Here is a 20814-nt window from a genome sequence, read left to right on the forward strand (position 1 = left end):
CAGACAAACAGCGGCAAGTCACCCAAAATCTACTTTCACTTCTACTTTCATACTTTGTAGCCCAATATGTCCTAATAATTGTGGTGTACTTTTTTTGCGAAAATATATTTTCCTTTTCGAGAAATGATTTTTTTCGTTCGACCGCTCAAATATGCAAATTTTCACCGTGAATATTACCCGAGTTGTGTGACCTCATGTAACGAATATACTTGACCTCCGGTATTTCTGTCAACATAATCCTTTGTTTTGTCTTCTTAACTTAATCCCCTGTCATTATTGAAGCTGGCGAAGGAATATTTATTATTTTGGTGAATATTTTTGTCCGACCTACTTTTTCTTTGTCGAATAGTAGCATCAAAACAAAGACAATTTTAACAATGACCGATATTACAGAATCTACTAAGCTTCAAGCTTTTAAGAGACAAAAGGATAATTAAAAAGTTACTGTAAAGATTTCCATGTGTCTTACGACTATGAAATCTACATGATGTGCTTACTTGTCGCCGCCGTTTACTAGCATAAATACTACAATTCTTACCTTGCTTATTTATCATTTATTAGCTGTTTCGATGATCACGTTATGCTCTATCTTATTCTAGCCAGATTTGGGTTCCAGTTTATATCTCTTCTCCATCTTACTATATCAGTTGCATGAGCAGCGTGACACATATAAATTAAAAAATGAATCAACCTACGGTACACCACGAGATGGGGTTTTTCTTCCTCTTTGCATGATATCTAGGAAAACCTTTCAGGAATTACTGCATTCAGAAAACTAAAATGTCCAGATCCATCAATGATTCCTTTGCCGATGTTAGTTAAAGAATAGTTACAAAAGTCTATTTGATTGACAAGCTACATACTGATTTAGCTAATTGATCTGTTGGATAAGCGTCTCGTCCTACATGCTAACATGAAGATTTGCTGTGGGTTTAGTTATCTAGAAGACCGAAGTTGCATATCTCAAGTCGTTCCCTTGCATAGTTGTAAAAAAGGCATTTCAAGTCTTGCGGAGTTGCAAATTTTAAGATCTAGAAAATGAAGTTGATCTTATTTTGTCGCGTGCCGGCATCTTCGAGACGCTAAAATATATCGATGATTTTATAATTTGCCCCACTCATAGATGTTGGGTGGAGTCGTGGCTCCAATAGTAGATGTAGAGTGCCTAAAGTAGTGTCCGGCCATTGTAAAGGTAGGGTTCAATCGATTCCAAAAGCCGATAGTGGAATTGGTAACCGTGTATCACAGATAGTGCTCAAGATGTCTGCAAAATTCATACAGCCTGGCTCCGGTAAGTAGGCTACTTACCACCGTGAACAAAATTACGCGTCCCGTCAGACTTAAGTCTCGATTGGGAATTTGTCAATAGGCTACCAAAAATCCAGACAGAGGCGGAGTTTTCTATACTAATGTCTGAACACTGTGTTAGCTTCCCACCGTCTGGCGGGACGCGTAATTATGTACACGGTGTATAGGGCCCTTCCGCACAAGCTGTTACATGATGACAAAATTTGTCCTTGCTAAATTTCAAGTGTGCTGCACGTATCATTACCCCCCCGGGGGATACCTTTACATAAGAGGGCGGGGGTGCGCTCCGGGAATCTCGAAAATGACCCCTATAAAACTATAAAAGGTACCAATTCAAAAGCGAAAAAATTGAAAAATCCCAAAAATAAAAATTCCTCGATCGATGTGCTATAAAGGTTCAAGTCCTAGTAATGCACATTTCAGGTATTTTATTTAACGAAAAACACCCTAAAACGTACCAGTTAGGTCTCTGATAGTCCACTAAAGTATGGGACACCATAAAAGGCACCAGATCGCTGATTTTGACCCCTAAAAGGTACGACAAGCACCCATTTCCGATCGCCTTTCCCCCCCCCCCCCGGCCAGCACCTAAAAACGAAGATTTACCCCCTAGTAAAAAGAAAATGATTTGCCCCAGTCGCCCCCGCCCCAAAAATCTAATGGTCCGTTCCTAAGGTACCTTTTACATAATTCCAAAATGAGTTTCGTTCCGGAACGAAATGAATTTCATACCGCGTTTACATGCAAGATAATTTAGCTTGTGAAACAAGTATTCATGTCATTTTCTGTGGGCGACTTGGGCCACTTGCCAGAATACTTCAAATTTGTGCGATGGATGCTGACATCCTTTCTTAACAGCTCCAAATCTTTCATTTTCGCCATTTTGATTGGTTTCCTTGTTATTACGTCAGTGAAAGATTGTACCAATTAAAAAAGTAGCAATAAACCGAATATTCGAGGTGTTTAATGGGACAAAAAGTTGACAAACGAATAAAGGGGGTAAGTTCCCACAGAAACTGTGGTGCTGCGTCGGTGGGAGAGTATAACAGGCTAATTTAGTACAAATAATTGAGTTGATAACGTAGATCGGCCACCGTAAAAAGTTTAAACGTTGGCGTTTCGAGTGTTAGCCCTTCGTCAGAGCGATTGAGGCTAAAACTCGAAACGTCAGCTTTTAAACTCTTTACGGTGGCCGATCTACGTTATCAACTCGGTTGATAAGTATCCTGATAAGATGACAAGCCTGTTGTAGTACATTACTTAGTAGTTCTCCTTTGGAATATATGACTGGAGTTGACAATTAATTGGTTTAAGTCCTGTATCTGTTTGAAATAATTTATGGAGAATGTAATCAAAAATTACATTCATTCTATTCATGATCACTGAATGTAAGTTTATATATTATGTTCTTTTCTAGAAATACAAACGAGCAGCCCTACTTACAGTCTAAAGCGAGCACGTCCAAAGCCTGTAAAATCTCCTTCTGATATTTCCTTTATTTGGTTGTACGAAAGATCCCTACAACCGTCAAACCATCAAAATAAAGCGTTAGCTTAGAGCTACTTGGTGATGCCGGGCAGAATATTATTTTTTCTTTATTAGTTCACCATAACGCCATTTTGCTACATGACAGCGAAGCGCAAAAAGGATGAAACCGTATTTCACTGCAGACCAGGGAAGGTACGCACAGATAACGGAGCAACAAAATGGCTGAGCGAAACGATCCAAAATTTGATTATTTTTCCATTTTCTTAGGCTTCCCCTTTTTACTCCCTTAACTCCCATGATTGACCATAACAGAATTTCTCCTTACAATTTCAATACATTATGAAGCAGTCAAAAGCTGAGAATAAAGAAAAATATTAATTAGGGGATTATTAGTTGATCGGATACCAAATCCTCCAAACTAACATCATAAGAATTGCTTAGAAGTCAGCAAGGAGAATTACTAATGAGATGTTGGGGGTTAAGAAACGAATTTTTAAGGGTACCAGAATAATTTGTAGGTCACGAATAACACCTTCTTGATGTCATTACAAGTGACGGAGCCAGGAGAGGTATGCTAATCAAACAAAAAAATAAGTAGTTCCTTCACTAGCGATTCCACCGCTCGTTTACCGGCCTTACTGCCTACTCTGCAAACAAATACTAAAGCCATCATCTTGACCAAATTCTTTCTCATGCCCGCCTTCATATATGGAAATATTTATTTTTCAATTAGATGCTCTACGAGCGTAAAGTAAGGTAACTTGCATCCTCGGAGACCCAGAGGGCTGTGAGCCGTGTTAAACACATGAAAGGACTCCAAAGCATACTTTCATTCTGATTGGGCAGAAAAACACAAAGATTTTCTGGCACCAATCAGATGCCAGAACAACTGCGACCGTTTGGAACTTGTCTTGTAAGACAATGTCCCCAGGGGCTCTTCTGCCCTTACTTGAAATCGACTCACAGCCCCTTAGTCTCCATGGATGGGTAACTTGTAGAGATCTTGCAAAAGAAGGAAGGACACTTTGGCTTTTTGAGAGGCAATTGGCACTCAGGAAGATAATGAAGATAATGACGGGTGTTAAAGAGTGTAATAATTTATAATGAGTTTTTTTGAAACACACACCTCTGGTCGTTTCGTAAAACAATGCCAGCCAAGTTGCATTGGTGTACAGAGCATATCTTATCGAGAGACTAAAATGTTAATAAAACCATCGCGAATTTAAACCACAAATACTCTAAGTTGCATCGACGTTCCAATATTTGGTGACCTCTCGAGATTGAGATTCGGTCTTTGTGAGAACTTTTATCCGTTAACCAACACAATACTTCACATGAACGTACAGTAGTATAAGCCCATTTTCAAGAGTTCGACTTAGTCTCAACATTGCCCTTGTTGTCAGTTTCCCACGCCGTGCGCTATGATTTTTCTTCAAAACACTTAAAAACATGAAAAGCACACTTACTTAATTAAAGGCAAATGTTTTCATCGGAGAGACCACCAGATATGACTCGTCCTTTTATCATAAGCAAGTTGTTCTCATAAGAGTCTCATGAGAAATTTCATGCCAACTCTTTGGAGAAGTTGTTAGTTGTCAAGCAAACAAAAAAGTTGAACCCTTAAGTTTTTCACCAATAATGAATATTGTTACAAACCACTGTTTAGGGTCACCATCATTCAAACCAAACATTTCTTATATATATAAATTACGATCCACTAATTAGGTTTTTCATGAAGAAAAGTATTTTAGTGACTGTTTATAATTGATAATAATGGATTTGACCACTGTTATTCCGCTTTAGAAAGTGAGATTAACAGGATTCTGTACCAAAATTACAATCTCTGGGGTTGTAATGAGCCTGGTTTCACGCGAGATTTTATTTCTAAAACTTTGCTGAAATTCTGAAATGCTCCATTCGAGTACTTATACACTTTCTAGAAAATTACGTCGCATACTCGTATTTAAAAAGCTCTGTCCTTTGGGAATAGCCCTCTGACATACTTCTGTGCGCTCCAAAATGTTCTTGAAATTTTCAACCTGCAGCTTAACATGTTAATGAGTGTTAATTGGTGCCTCCTAAACGACTTCCCAAATGGTGACAAAAACGACAACGCAAATAACTACTACAGGAAATCATTTGATTGAAATAAATTGCGATCACTGCACAAAGACCGATGAAATGAACTTTATAGCTGGTTTGAAGGCTTGGAGACATTCTGTATGTGCGTCAAACTAAGTATACCGCCGGAAAGAGATTATGGTGAACTCGCCCCATTGCAAGTTCGCCCCTTATTACCCTTTTCGAGTTCGCCGCCTAACGTAAAACAAGTTCACACCCACCTTTATCAATTCGCCCCCAAATCTTTTGATTTGTTTACCTACCACAAAACCGTATTTTTTTCATGTCCAAGTCGTTGTATTTTTTGCAACCAAGATGATTTTTTCACATGCAAATCCAAGCCGTGTTAAAAACGCACGACTTGCGTATGAGTAATGCAAATCCGCTGCGTTATTCCAGTCTTAATCTAACGAGTCTCACACAGTTTTGTACTATTTTGTGCAGCAAAATTTAAGAACTAGTTATCTCGCCTTACCTTCGAACTTCTCACTAGGCCGAAAACTTCAACAGCATTACAAACGAGTTTAATGAGTTGGGGCGAACCGGTAAAGGTGGGGACGACCTCACTTTACATTAGGGTAAAAAACCTCACTAAAAGATAAAGGAAACGTTTCTCCCTTAATGATTGATTCCATTTTAATAAGTTCGTACACTAAATTCGTCGATAGCACCGTTAGAAACTGTTACATTGCAACTGCAATGGTTGATCTTCGTTTAATTGCTCTCTTAGAGCCTCATTACAAAAACAGCGGCCCTCTCAGACTCTCAGCTATTACTTCCATGTAAATGCACACTTTCTTCAAACGAATGATCTCGTCATAAATTTTTCCGGCGAGTGCCCGGCCTTTTGTTTTAGCCAGGAAAGATCCGAGGACAGCAAGTCCGTTTTCCATTTTCTTGATCCTTTTAGATAAACGTCAAAGTTTTTTTTACACATGCCCTGTCCCTAATAAGCGCCCTGTTTCAAAAAAGCACTGCACTTCATATCCTTCTCCTGCATGAACTACTCCAACTTGCTTCAATGGTCCGCATCAACTGTGCCACGAATAACAATATCATATGCGCTTTCACTTCACACTAGGATTCTTGGTAAAGAAGGTTATCAAATGTCACGGTCTCACTTACGAAGTGGGAGACGATAACTGAAGGCAGCGATAACGACCACGCAGGAGAACGAAGTTCGTTCGCACGTCATTCTTGTTTTGTGACCATGTGCTAAGTGCTAAAATGCTGATGCAAAGGCATGAGTAAGCTTTCCTGAACATATGCACCTCCAATAAGTCGATCGGGCTTTGCAAACGCACAGTTCTCCGGACTTCTTCACGGCCGGTCGCCACAATGAGAGTCACTGAGTCAAATGGCCTATCTACAGGACGCATGACAATTGGCAACATCGAAAAAAATTCTTTCTAGACAATTAGCAAGTTTATCTCCATACCTGAATTGAAGCCGAGCACAATTTTGCAAATCCTCTTTCAAGACTTTTACTTCCCTCCACCGGTCTCATTCCTGGGTCGTGGGAATTACGGGTAGTGGATTGCGGGTGTCAAAGATTTTTGAACATTGAGTGAGTGCAGTTTTTCCATCTCCCCCATGACTACAAGTTCCTCTGAACAAGGCAAAGTAATGACCACTCTGAGCCAATCCTCTCCAATCGAATACTTGAAGAGGAGGACTTCATAATAGATTTCCCATATCAAAGGTGAAATTACTTTAAAACAATACTTGTCTTGCCATAGTTTCCAATTCTCCGCGAATTCTCCTTTTCACATCTTGAATACCACGGAGGCAATATGTAGTGAAAAATCGTCGACAGCGAAACCTCTGACGAAGGTTTTCTTGAATTTGAACTGGAGCTTTCAACGCTATCAAACATTTGTACTCGGTTTTTTTTAAACATATTTTGAACTATTCCACCAAGAGATACAACTAGGCAACATTACGTCAAAGAGGGTAAACCACACAAAGAAGTTCACCGACAGAGGTTTTAGTTTCATTGATTTGATACCGAAAAAAGAAAAAATGCATCACACTGGTCACCTACATAGGTAATAAAAGCTGAATAAAGTCGAGCACATGACAACTTAAAGTTGATTCAGTTATTTTGTGTCCGTTTGAATGTTTGGTACAAAGCGCTAGAAGAAAACGGTGCATGATGAAAGATTCTCGAGTTCTATTTAACCTTCCTCAATAAATCCCCAAAGATGTTAAGGCTTTAATAGCGCCTGGTTCGATTGACATTAGATTTGCATTCTTCCAGGCAATAAGTAGACAAATTAAACTCCTGTTAAGTCTCTCTTGGCTCGTTCCAATGCCAGTTGCTGCTCATTATTGGTATCAAAAAATAATTGACTGATATTTTCCCTGTGTCCGTTAGTCAGTCAGCTCAGAGGTAATTCCTCCGCCTCGCCCCCTCACCACCTCGAAGTAAGACTCTTCGGTTAAGCGCTTGCATGATCAATTCCGTCTTCATTCCGTCACCGAGAGCGACAATCTTACTGTCTAAGTGGCTATTTATCTTGAGCATCCCGTCATGATGCTCGACTAAAGATGTTCACGAAGTCACATCATTTCTGTCAGTGACGCCGTACTTTCCACAAACTAGAGTGCCTGGTGCATGTTATGGAAATCATTGAGGAACAAAAGTTGGGGTCACATGACGAGCCACAATCGCCATGAGAAAGTTAAATTATGATAAAAAAATATCGAAAAAAATTTGCAATTTTGCCAAAGGTAACACTAGAATCAAGAGTGCGATACCAAGCTGATGTGAACTTTCAAGATCTGAGTGAAATAGTCAAAGCTGTTGTTGCTTTAACTGAAAAGGCCCTGTATTATGATAGACGGATCAAAATCAACCAAAAGAGACTAATGAACTGTTAAAAATTTGGAAATCAAACGATTTATAACACGGAACTGACCAATCAAAGGACCGAACTTGTTCAAATAACACGTGACTATGCATGTGCTTGATTTCGTTTGATGACTTACGCCCACGTTTATAAAACGTTTATCTCAGAAGATGACATTATTTGTTTCGACAATCTCATTTACCGGCGGATCACGCTCAATGACGGGTAAATTTTCACGATGTCCTCACCTTTACCGTATGCACGATGAAAAAGACGTCAGCTATTTTTTGCTTTGTTTTGTTTTTTTTTTGATGACAGAAAGAAATGATGGTTTCTAATTTCGCAGACTTAGATCTACGTCGCTTAACTCTAACTACCAGATCAAATTTGTCATTCTCCTTACTGTCAGCCATACAATTCTTATAATGTTAGAGCAGAGGATTTAATATTGGATCAACTAATTATCCCTAAATTGATATTTTTCTTTATTCTCATCACTCATCTGGTTGGTTTTGCATTGATATTGTGGGGAGAAATTCTGTCTTGGTCACTCATGGGAGTTAAAGGGTTAATGGTTTTCACCAGGCATGTACGGCCCCCTTCGCTGTCATTCCTGTAAGCAACACCTCATGGGTTGGGGAAGAGTCAGCTCAGCATCGATGCACCTTTTCTTCCTCCCCTTTCACCCCAACACTTATCTGGGTAAGTTGTAGACCTTGATCTCCTTTTGGTCCCTTTGAACAATTATAAAATCAAAGTTCAATAGTCTTACTTACAGCGTCAGATAATAAGTGTCGGGGAGGTAAATTCCGCTAAAAACTTCTGAAGATAGATTCTTTAATTGGTTGTGAGACAAGTCCCTATAATCAAAATAACAACAACAAACTGTAAGCCACGAACCATAGGATAACGTTCCACGTAATGAATAAACGTGTATGACTACATCTTGATATGATTTGACTGGTTAAGGCTATTTTTTTTATCATGGAATATATCTTCATTGATTAAAATTTAACTTGGCTTCAACTGCACTGAAGATGTTTATTGATGTAAACTTATCCTGGGGCTGAATAATATTGTTTACTTGGTATTTTCTGAAGGAGGTAATATATACTAATCTAACTAAAAGTAACAATCTCAATGAAATTTTAAATTTAGGGAAGTATTAAAAAGAATGTTAGACTAACTGGGCGTGCTATCTTTCAACCTCCGAATGGACTTTCATTTAAACATTTTAAGCTGTAGAACAAAATCCTTCATTTCAAAATTATATCCAACTGCACAAAGTAGAGTAAAAATAAGGCGCGAATAAAGCACATGTGAATCACAGATATCCTGCGATATTGTACAGTTGGTTATTTTGTACTAAAAAAATGACCTGTTTAACCGCTTTACTTTTCCCGCCTTATGAAAAATGAGCAGAAACACTTGGCAGAAAAAAAAGTTAGATAATAAATAATTTATTAGACATTTTGGTGTGTAGTATTGTTTAGTACTTTTACTCGTTGCGCATGTTTTACACATTTGTAATGATGTGCTTGATACTGGTGCTGCATGAAAAGATTTATGCACCCTCCATGTATTACCGGACGGGCGATTTCACGGGCGAATTAAACACGATAAACGGTAAGGTAAAAATTTTAACCTTCTACCTGAAAAACTGACCTTCTATCTGAATTATTTATCACAACTTAACAACAGTTTTGGGAAGACGGTTAAAACACGCATGACCGGTGCAAAGGTCAATCACAATGTCGCAACGCAACAGTAACCAAGTGGTGTCACGAATGAGCTCTAAGCTGACGTGAACAACATCTCGGTTGATGGCAGCTGGATTTTAGCAGATTTACAGCCATTGGCAAAAGGCTTCTCGTTCTTTGAATGATACGCCCCGCCTGTATTATTTGCATGCCTCACATGCGTACGCGTGGTTCTAAATACTCCTGTCGTACAACGCAAATAAAAATATTCGCGCTCCCTGTTCAGACGCCCATGGCCTGATTATCACTGAGTGCGAAGTTGTCCGCCCAGTTCTCTCCTCTACCCGTCCAAAATACCTCGCACGAATTCGTGTTCAGGGTGTGCTACTTGGGATGTGATTGGATAAGTCAATTTTGCGAAAATATACTTACTGTATATTAACACGACACGAGATAAGGACGAATCTCGTTCATACTCATTGCTTTTCCTTGGTTTTTTAATGAGCCTGGTTATTTGAGAACGCCGCGTTAAGACTATCGGATATTTATCACTGAAAGGTAAGGCAAAATTTTCTAGTCACCCACCAACTCTCACCGTTCCTTGTTCATCGATCGATCATCGATCCCTTATCATCGGATCCAACCTTGATAGGGAACTTTTACATTTGATTTTAGCGTTCCATTCCTTACGGCTGAGACTTAATTCTTGAATGTTACCTGTTATTATTCTTTTAATATGCGCTTTTCCGTTTCTCCTAGTTCAGCTCCTGTGGTGATGACTATTTTCAACATGTTCTTCATGAAAGTTCCTCTCATATAATTTATCAATCTGACTGCCCTCTCCCAGTCAGAGAACCTTGACACGCCGTCGATGCGGCTAAAATTCATCCTGACTGCAGTCGTGCGCACAATAGCCTTAACTTGAGGTTCTCCTATCTGAATATCAAGACTTTCTCCGCCTACAAATGGAAATTTCTCTCCCCGAGGAAAACAGGCCCTCTGAGACAATTAGATTTGATTACTTCCTCGTCATTTCCTCTGCACCTCCCTGAGCCGTGATTGGCTGGAATATTCTTGGTGTTAATGTATCGAGAATGTGACAGCTATATTCATAAAAATTGAGAGTTTGACTGAAGAGCAGCGTGAGGCTGGAAAGGAGAATGTTCACCGAAGCACAGATTAATACTGCGAAATCAAATTTGTTGGTTCTTTTTTTTGATAACTTTGGAGTCGACTTAGTAATCCCAGTGGCAAAGAAGTATGTGTGAACGCTCACCGAAGCACAGTTTGAATCGAATTTTTTTGTGTCTTATCAGTAGAAACGGCTACTAACCACAGAGGCAAAGGAGCACGTGTGCATGCAACATCTGGAGACAGATCAGTTTGCGCAGGGAAAGGATCATTCCATCTCGCTGTTGTTCATTCTATCCCGCCATCCCACCGCCATTGTTCATTCCATCTCACCATCCCACCGCTATTGTTCATTCCATCTCACCATCCCACCGCTATTGTTCATTCCATCCTGCCATCCCACCACTATTGTTCATTCCATCCCACCATCCCACCGCTATTGTTCATTCCATCCCACCATCCCACCGCTATTGTTCATTCCATCCCGCCATCCCACCGCTATTGTTCATTCCATCCCACCGCTATTGTTCATTCCATCCCGCCGCTATTGTTCATTCCATCCCGCCATCCCACCGTTATGAACATTTTCATCCCGATCCCGCCTGGTTAAACCCAAGTTGCTCGAGTTCACCGCCGATGGACAAATTAAAGCCTTTACAAGATTGATTGTGTACTCACATTATGCTGAAAAGCGGTGTGATGAAGTGAGATAAAGTGAGAAAAAAAATCCATCTACGGAAGAACTAACAGAAAAGCTATCCTGCTATATAGAAAAAATTCTTCAGCCAACAACAGAAGTCATATCTCAAAGATAAAACAGATTTCATCGACTTCATAGAAAAGACAGAACTTGTGAAAGAAGTGATACTCGTGGACTTTACGAGTTTATACACAAATAAACGTCCCAACATCCACCACCATTCCAAAGTGCTTACTAAAGACTTAATTTAAAGAAAGCGCTTGGGCTGATTTTGCAGGAAGACTCATCCCAATTTAAATAACAAAATTACTTGCAAACGCACGGAGCCGCCATGGGCCCCAAAATAGCAGGAGATTTTGCAACTATCTTCATGGCTAAAATGCAAATCTTTGATAAAGGCGCTCGTTTGGAAATGCTACATGGACGACATAATCTCTCTCTCGAACACAAACAGATATGTCATCAATCAGTTCTTTGAACGAGCAAATAAACCTCACCAATAATCAAATTAACAACTGAAATATTTGTTTCAGTAGCTACTTTCTATAAGGGTGAAAGATTCATCAGGGAGTCAGTTCTCGACACGAAAACCCACTTCAAACCAACAGATACATTCCTGTACACATTCTATACAACGTGTGACCCACTGGCAGCAAAGAAAGGCTTCGTTAAAGGCGGAGCGTTACGACTCCCTTGGACTACTTCTTAAAAATTAAATTTGAAGAGAACATTAGACAGTTCAAAGCATACCTGGCTGAGAGAAACTACCCGAAAAAGGTTATTGACAACCCACTCTCGGAAGTAAAAATTTAAAGTGGACGTAAACGGGCCCTCCTCCAACAGGGAAAAACAAACAATAAAATCTTGCCCTGTGTAATAACACAATGCTATCCAACATTTCCACACCTTAAAGAAATCCTCACGAACAAGTGGCAGTTAGTACAGAAACAATCGTTGCTAAGAGAAATCCTCAAAGAACCGCCGTTATTACCATACAGGACGGGGCGTTCACTCAGAAATACTCGTGAGAACAAAAATATAACCATGGAGATTCGTATAAACACTTGTACAGATAAAACCGGACGTACTACGGAATCATTCAGGCCTGTCAACCTCAATTTACACGGGAGCATTAATTAAGCCCATTTCCAAAGTAAATAAATATTTTTATGATCCCGCCTATACGTGTCCTATCCCCTATTCCGCCTTCGAAAAGGATCGTATCCCGGTATCGCCTTCCTGTAATTTGCAATGTGATAACTTCACCTGCCTTCAAGCTATTTATAGTTGCCCCGAAAGGGCTCGTGAGATTGTGGGTACACTTCTTCCTTTTATTTTTTTAACAGCTTTATTGGGTATGACTCATATAATAATAATAAAATAATGCAATGTACAATAACAATCGAAAATACAGGACACAGCAAGAACAATGAACGTGAGAGCAAAGCAGACAAAAACAGTCGTGGACCTATTAGGCCTGGTGTGAACGGGACACAAAGACCCGTGTAAGGCACCACCCGTGAAATAAAAGAAGGAAACAAAATCATGAACATTGTGATCGGTAGCAACATTCAGACATTTGAACAAGAAAACGGGGAACTTTGACATTTAAAAGAAACAAAACGAGATTAAAAAAATAATGAGCTGCTTTTTGGTCGGTTTTTTGCGAACTCTAATTTCGTCCAAGAACGTCTTTTGAATTTTCCGACTATCTCGTCTCTACCAAATCATCACGACTCAGACTTTTCATAATAAATCGTCGACCGTCCTTTAAGAACCAATCGAGTGACTTATTATTGGTTTTGTTGAGGAATTTTCAGACTTCTTGGGACCTATCATTTTATCTCGTGATCATCTTTTCTTAAGTCTCGATATCTGCGTTGATGATCGCAATGGCACAGCGGCTTGTCATTTCTTTGATTAATTGGAGTCGATATCATTATCTCAACGTGTTTCGGAATCAATATATGAACTGGGCCGTGTACTGGACCTGATAATTACGCGGAACTCAGATAACTTTATCAGGGGTCAACGTATGCCTGACATTCTGTTTTCGGATAATCCGACTCTGCTCTTCAAACTGAAAGCAACTCGGGCACCCTTAAAGTTAACCATGTTTCATTCAGGAAGCTGTGATCATTGAATATGGACGTATTTCTTACGATGAAAAGTATCGAACAGTGCGTAAGGGACATCCGTTCATGGATGTTGAACGATAAACTTAAACTGAACGACAGTAAGACCGAATTCCTCAATTATTTACTGTTTTGTTTAAATTCTTGAATGCACTTCCTCTGAATAGAGGGGGTGCAAATACAGTCGATGTTGCGGCAAACGAACATCAAGGCTCGATGAAATACCAAGAAAATCGTGACCGGAGAAAAATGCCAACCAAATCCAGGGGATATATTACAGTGACATAACTTTAATCAATCTCGTAAACTGTAAACGAATTAAAAAAGGGACTTATATAATAGATTGTATTCAATTAAACACGTGGCGACTTAACAGCGTAAATGAATCTAACATAATAAAAGAACTAACAAATGAACCAAATGCTACGGCAAACACAAAATATATATACAAATAAGGACGAAAGAGCTTGCTCGAAACGAGATAAACAACAAAAAAGCGAAAACAACTTACATATCAGTCCCTATACGCCGGTGGCTTGAAATCACACTTTATAAATTAACTTTGTATGCACTCCGAACATGAACAGGCGATTAATGAAAGCGGGAGAGAAAAACTATTTAAAGGAATCAAATGGCACAAATGCCAACTGTAACGCAAATGTCACGCAAGTTCGAAAGTCACGCATTTACAGTCGAAATCGCACTTTTTTAGATGGGCATTTTTAATCAGAGTGTTTTATTGTAATTCAAATTTCTCTTTCAGTTATAATGATGTCTTTGTGGTAACCTTTCATTTACATTCCCTTCTCTTCATAGCTTTATTTGTTTGTAATATTTTAACTCTTAAACTGTGATGCGGATTGAAAATGTTATGGAACTTGCGCATCTAGATTCATCATCATCGTTATTATTATCATTATTATTATCATTATCATCGTTAAAAACGCCCCAGTCTTATCATTGCCAAGGTGTAGCTATTTTAATTAGATATTCCAGGAGTAAGTGTTGCCTCGCTCATGTCTGAATGCTATCCACCAAAGTAGGAGCAACACTCCGACACACAATCGCTTCCTGCCATCTTCGAATCGAGTAGTGGTAGAAGGCAAAGACGATTATTGACTTTTTTCTTGATATGATGTCAAATCCGCTGGACTGAATAAACTGTGTTACCTTTGTGTAAATTCCACTTGCTACCGAGCGCCCCAGAGTGTCTTTCCAATTCGGGAAGGAATTTCAGTTTTGGGTAGAAAAACCTACATATCATTTAATCCAGTGCGACGGTACCACAGCTCAAACAATCAACGCAATTAAAGTTTCTTGTCTTTACAATCAAGCCATACTTTCACATTACAGGAAAGGGGTTTAAAGGGCCAGAGCAGGATAAACTTCGACACCGTAAACAATGCACAAAGAAGAAAACATTTTCGCTCTCTATTTCTGTGAAGAGAACCAAGCAAAAATAAAAGAAGGGGAAATATTCAAAACGTAGCCTTCAAACATGCTGATGAACGAACTAGAGTTGAGCTATCGGTGGAACAATGGCTGACACTGTAAGAAGATGGTTTCGTACTGCGTTTCAAAATCTATATATTACAACAGCTGATTCGTATAGTTTTTCTTTTTGAAAATCTCGATAAAAGTTCCACCACAGACATGTTCTGTCGACTGGAATCGTTCGTACGCGCCATTTTGCAAAAACTTTATATCAGTTTGAAAGAAACCTTGACACAACGTGCAGATTGATTCACGTATTTTGTTAAAAAAAAAACAAGTATTCGAAGCGACCGAAAATATGTCACGATGGCTCTTTCTCTAAAACAACCTCGTGTTAAAGAATTATGTCGAGTCAGTTCATAGTAATTTATATGAGTTATAACCCAGATGAAAAGGAATATCTGCGTGGTGCATGACAAAGTATATAATTAAAAAACTCGTGATACGATATAAATAATGTGCAACTATTTTTAACATTATCGGATATATCTTCATTGGCCTCACTGAAATCTAAGAAGAGGCTTAATTAATGTTCCATTATTCTAAGGCCGAATAGCATTGTTTATTTAGCGTTTTCTGAGGTTGATACTATCTGCATATCCAAGTAGAGATAATGATTTCAAGACCATGAGACATAATTTTTCGATTACTTGGCTGGAATGAAAACAAAATCTAAAATTTGAAGAAGTAATAAACAGATTGTTAAAAAAAATTTTGTGTACTATTCTTGACCCCTGCATGGTCCATCATTCAAACATCTAAATCTGTTTACACATTTGAAATGTCTCATAAGGATAATCGTTGCTCGTGATTACAATCGATTCATTGTTTATTCAGCTTCATTTATTGAATTGAATTGATAAACTTAACGAAATATTTAAAATCATCTTAAAAAGATGTATCCTTTCAACCCCTCAGGAAACACATTTAAACACTTACTTTAAGGAACCCTTAGGGTCAATCATTTTTACTGATTAAACAGCAACAACACGGCGAAAAAACTATTTCGTTACCGTCAGCTATAATACAAACTTTGTGAAATAAGAGACTTTATGTGATCTTATTAAGCAGTTATAGACGGGCAGAAAGCGGTGGCTCGAGCTATTGCATGTTTGGCTCCATAGTTAACCACATATAATTTCAGTTTATTGATTTCTGATTTTTTGTTTTGCTTTTCATTGACGTTGATTTGTAGTATATAGGAGTCTTACTTACAGCGTCAACATCCCCCAGATGGAAACCTTAATGCCAGCGAACACTCGTGGTGGTAAATCCTGTAACTGGTTGTTGGACAAGTCCCTGAAATAGATAAGTCATTTTAACAAAGTGTGAACTTTGCTGTATGCGACGTACGTGTCTTCCTACATCTTGAAAGCTCCCGATACTTTTTCAAAATAATAACATTAACGTTTGTATTTACCTCACATTAGTGGATAATTAGATCAAGTTACTCTACCCTTAGATCCTAATGCAAAATAACATTGTTCGATTAATCTGCCAACATTTCACACCATCTGGTTTTCTGAGCAGTGGTACAAATTTTAAAGATGGCGAATACTTTGATCAGATTAATGGCTAGTCTATAATTAAAACTTGCGAATTTAAAGAAATGGAGGACACATTTTAAATCACCTGTTGTTATATTCCTTTTATCTCGCTGGTGATAAGTCCGAATAGTTTATTGAAACGCCAAGTGACCAGATAGAATCTTTCAGTCAAAACGATGAAGAATTACTTTGATATTAGCACATGCCTGTGATGTGAAATTCTTTTGGAAATCTCAACAAAGATTTATTATCATACTTAATATTAACTGAATTTCCATTTGAGCCACGAGCACTAATTTTTTACTGAGTGCCATCCGTACCAGAATAACGGTTGCACAGGGCGTTTTCAGTGCCGGTTGTCTATATGTGGTCCTGAATAGTAGTGTAGAGACTAAATGACTGTAAATATATGAAAATCATACATGTGAACTGCGAATAAACAAATGAATATGGAGGCGATCCTCGCATTAATGAACACTACTCAAGCGGTAGTGAAATTAAGGTTCAAATCCCGTACAGGCCTGAATTTTTTTCAGGCCTTTTTCATTCAATTACATAGATGAGTTTACTTTATATTAAATTGATGAACAAACACTATGCAGTTCTGTTAAGTTTTCCATCGATAGACTTTTATAACGATAGTGGATGGGCGACGCTCATTTAAATTCTGAAACACATGCTTAAAACTTTGAATCTTGATGATCACGTTTATCATCCTTCATGCCAATGAATGTTTCAGGAGCTGACTCCTCACTTGGACTTTGTTTGTTTGTAAAGCGTCTTAATGTAGTCCTGCTTCATATGATCATTAGTCTGAACGTGTCTGTATAATATCCCTCTCCCTCCTTTTTTCAAGTTTATGTTGCCGGAATTTTAACTCAAGATTTCACTGGTTCCCAATGGATCGCATGTAACGCGCATGGTTTTTTTTTTTTTAATTTGTTTTTAATTTTTTTAATTTTGCAATAATTTTATAACGTTCTTGATACTTGTGCTGCGTGATAAGCTTTATGCATCTCTCATCTATTACGGGCGATTTTACAGGCGAATTGAACAAGAAAAACGGTTAAGCAAAATAAAACCTTCGACCTGGTTTATTTAACAAAACGTAGCAATAGTTTGAGAAGACAGTAAAAATACGCATGATCGGTCTAACAGTCAATCACGATATCGTAACGCAGTAGTGACTAACGCAGAAGCGTTACTCGAAAGTGTCGCAAATCAGCTCCGAGCCAGACAACATTTTTGCTGGTCGCAACTGGTTATTAGCAGGTTAGCAGCCATTGGAAAATTGCTTCATCCTTCTTCGAATGAAACCCCCTGGCTGTATTCTCTGCATGCCTCAAAAGTGGACGCGTGAATTCTTAAAACTGCTGTCCTACAATTAACGCAAATGAAGATATTCGCGCGCCCAGTTCAAACTCCCATTAGCTGATTCTCACTGAGTGCGAAGTTGTCCACCCAGCTCTCTCCTCTCCACGACCATAGTACCTCGCACGAAATCGTGTTCCGGGCGCCACCACCGTATGTGATTAGATAAGTCAATTGTGCGAAAACATATATTCATTACAACAACGTAGATTTTTGGCACGAGATGAGAGCGAAACTCGTTCATGCTCATTGCTTTTCCTTGGTTTTTAATAAGATGTTAATTGAAAACGCTCCGTTAAGACTACCGAATGTCTAACGCTGAATGGTAAGGCGGAATTTCAAGCCTCCCACCAACTCTCACCGTTGTTTGATCATCGATCGATCATTGATTTTGATCATCGGATCCAACTTAAATAGGGAACTTTTACCTTTGTTTTTAGCGTTCCATTCCTTACGGCTTATACTTAATTCTTGAATGTTGTCTGTTGTTACTCTTTATAAAAAGATTAGCTTTTCAGTTTCTCGTATTTTGGCCACTGTGGTGGTGAATATTTTCAACTTGTTCTCACTGAAAGTTCCTCTCATATTATTTATCAGTCTGACTGCCCTTTCTCAGTCGGAGAACCTTGCACGCCGTCGATGTAGCTAAAATTCTTCTTGACTGTAGTCGTTCGCAGAATAGCCTAGTAGTTACTCTACTCTTCAGAGATTCTCATGCAAAATAACATCGTTCAATTAATTTGCCAACATTTCATGACACACCATCTGGTTTTCTAAGTAGTGGTACAAATTTTAAAAGATGGCGAAAATTTTGATCAGATTAATTGCTTATCGATGACAAAAACTCGCAAATTGAAAGAAATGGAGGACACATTTTAAATCACCTGTTGTTATATTTTATCTCGCTGGTGATAAGAAAGAATATTTTATTGAAACGCCAAGTGACCAGAGAGAATCTTTCAGTCAAAACGATGAAGAGTAACGTTGATATTAGCACATGAATGTATTGTGAAATTCTTTCAGAACTCTCAGCGAAGATTTATTAACACACTAAATATTAACTGAATTTTCATTTGAGCCACGAGCACTAATTTTAATAGCAGTTGTACTGGGCGTTTTTAGCGCTGGTTGTCTTTATGTGGTCCTGAGTAATATTGTAGAGACTAAATGACTGTAGGTATATGAAAGTCATATATGTACACAGCGGATAAAGAAATGAATATGGAAGCGATCCTTCGGGTAATGTACACTACTTAAGCAGTAGTCAAAATAGGGTCTAAAAAAAATCCAGCAGTAGTAAAAATAAGGTTCAAATCCCGTACAGGTCTGAATTTTTTCAGTTCTTTCCGTGACACTACTAAAGACGATAAACATCTCACAACAGTTTCACAGTGGCATCCACCGACGCATAATTAAAATCAAAACTTTTCCTTGCAAAAATATTTCAAAAGATGTGATCTCCACATCATGAAAGCTCTGCAGAATTTTTTTCTTCAAAAAAAAAGAGAGCATTATTCTGTTTGAATCAGCGGCTTATGCCGAAAGAGCCGCTAAATTTGCGATGCGAGAAAGCTGCGAAATTCGTACCCGAGTTATTCATCAGAATGATGGAACGGTGGATCACCAGAATGGTGGAATATCTTAAGACACGGAATGACGGAATATCCTATATCGCGAAATGCCTTTTGGTATGGAAAAAGTCTCAAAAAATGGAATTGCAACAAGATAAGAAAATGTGTTAAAACTTGTGCTATACCAGTAGCCACATGCCGTCCTTCACTATTTATTTTCTAGAGGATGTCTTGAAATGTTGAATTTTTTTATTTGTGTCTTAGCTCTCGGGGGTCTTCGTTTTTGCTAAAACCGTTTCCCTTAAGCGTTTCATCAGCAGTGTTGCGGTGTCTGTTTCTTTAAACGACCTCTCTCAACCAGAATGCACTGCGGCGAAGTGGCCATTCTCAACACTTCCTGTATTACAGAAGTGGAAGGCCAGCTTATATGTGATATTATTCGGCTAAATATTTGCAATCTTGACCGAGAAACGGCTTTTTATAACCTCATTTAGTTTATTTAAGTATCTGTCGTCTATTTGCTACTTTTTTTTTGTCGTTATATCATTGATTGTCAATGCTCGTCAGTCGTGAACTTTGTTAAAAGACAAAATTGGCACTTAGCAAGAATTTTTAGGAGTATAAGGCAATCAATGGTACGAACACAACTTCCCAGACTTGGGTTTTAAAGGAATTTTACGGAGCTACCAAGATTTCGCACGCCGAGGGAAACAAAATCAAATTCTTAGTTTTAGGCACCATAATCTTCTATGCAACTCTGAAAATGAAGTCTGACCAAATAACGATGCAAAGTTGAGCAAATTCCAAGCTTTGGAATTCACTTTTATACCATACGCTAACTGGCTTTCGGAGATGAAGCGTTCATTACACTGTAGCTATGAAGCAACTGAAATAATAACAAAGAAAATGCAAATTTGCCCTTATTTCTTCCTCAGAAAGTTTTCGTGAACACAAACAAAACAGAACATAAAAAAAAGGGAAACTTAGCTTTCTTTAAATTCTCTTCGCTACTCTAGAAATGTCGATTTTAGGGCCACACGAGACCATTCCTGACTCGCTTTGCGTTTAAAGAGAAGCGAACAAAGTTCTCCCTCTGAATTTGGCCTCACTATTCAAGACTTTTACACTGCAACCAACTTGCGTAGTACACTGTTTGAAGGGAATGCCATTCTTGCACCCCGAGGTCAGTTATATTATTGAGTGAAATTGGTTTAAGCAAGACTATCAAACAGGGATCAAATGTTATTGTTTATGGAGCATACAATGAGTAATTGAGAACTTTTTCCTTCTGAATAATGTTCTTATTCTTCAAACAAGTCCGATTTAACTTTAGCAGACTGGCTTAAATAATTTATATCACAGCTATCGTACTCTTCACACTTTGTGTTCTGTTCGT

General features: G+C 38.5%; 1 protein-coding gene and 1 long non-coding RNA gene across 2 annotated transcripts in view; both read right to left on the bottom strand.

Annotated features, from left to right (window-relative positions):
* Positions 1-20814, bottom strand: part of LOC136282619 (uncharacterized) — a 168501-nt gene that overhangs the window by 128285 nt on the left and 19402 nt on the right. The gene's annotated exons all lie outside the window — the stretch shown is intronic.
* LOC136283066 (uncharacterized) overlaps positions 1-20814 on the bottom strand; it is a 44653-nt gene that overhangs the window by 6730 nt on the left and 17109 nt on the right. The window contains exons 8-10 of the mRNA XM_066171253.1: positions 16145-16228; positions 8546-8629; positions 2752-2826 (exon numbers count right to left, since the gene is read on the bottom strand). Of these exons, the coding sequence (XP_066027350.1) occupies positions 2752-2826; positions 8546-8629; positions 16145-16228 (243 nt within the window). The remainder of the gene's footprint in view (positions 1-2751; positions 2827-8545; positions 8630-16144; positions 16229-20814) is intronic.

The sequence above is a fragment of the Pocillopora verrucosa genome, chromosome 1 (assembly GCF_036669915.1).
Source record: "Pocillopora verrucosa isolate sample1 chromosome 1, ASM3666991v2, whole genome shotgun sequence".
Classification (NCBI taxonomy): Eukaryota; Metazoa; Cnidaria; class Anthozoa; order Scleractinia; family Pocilloporidae; genus Pocillopora; species Pocillopora verrucosa.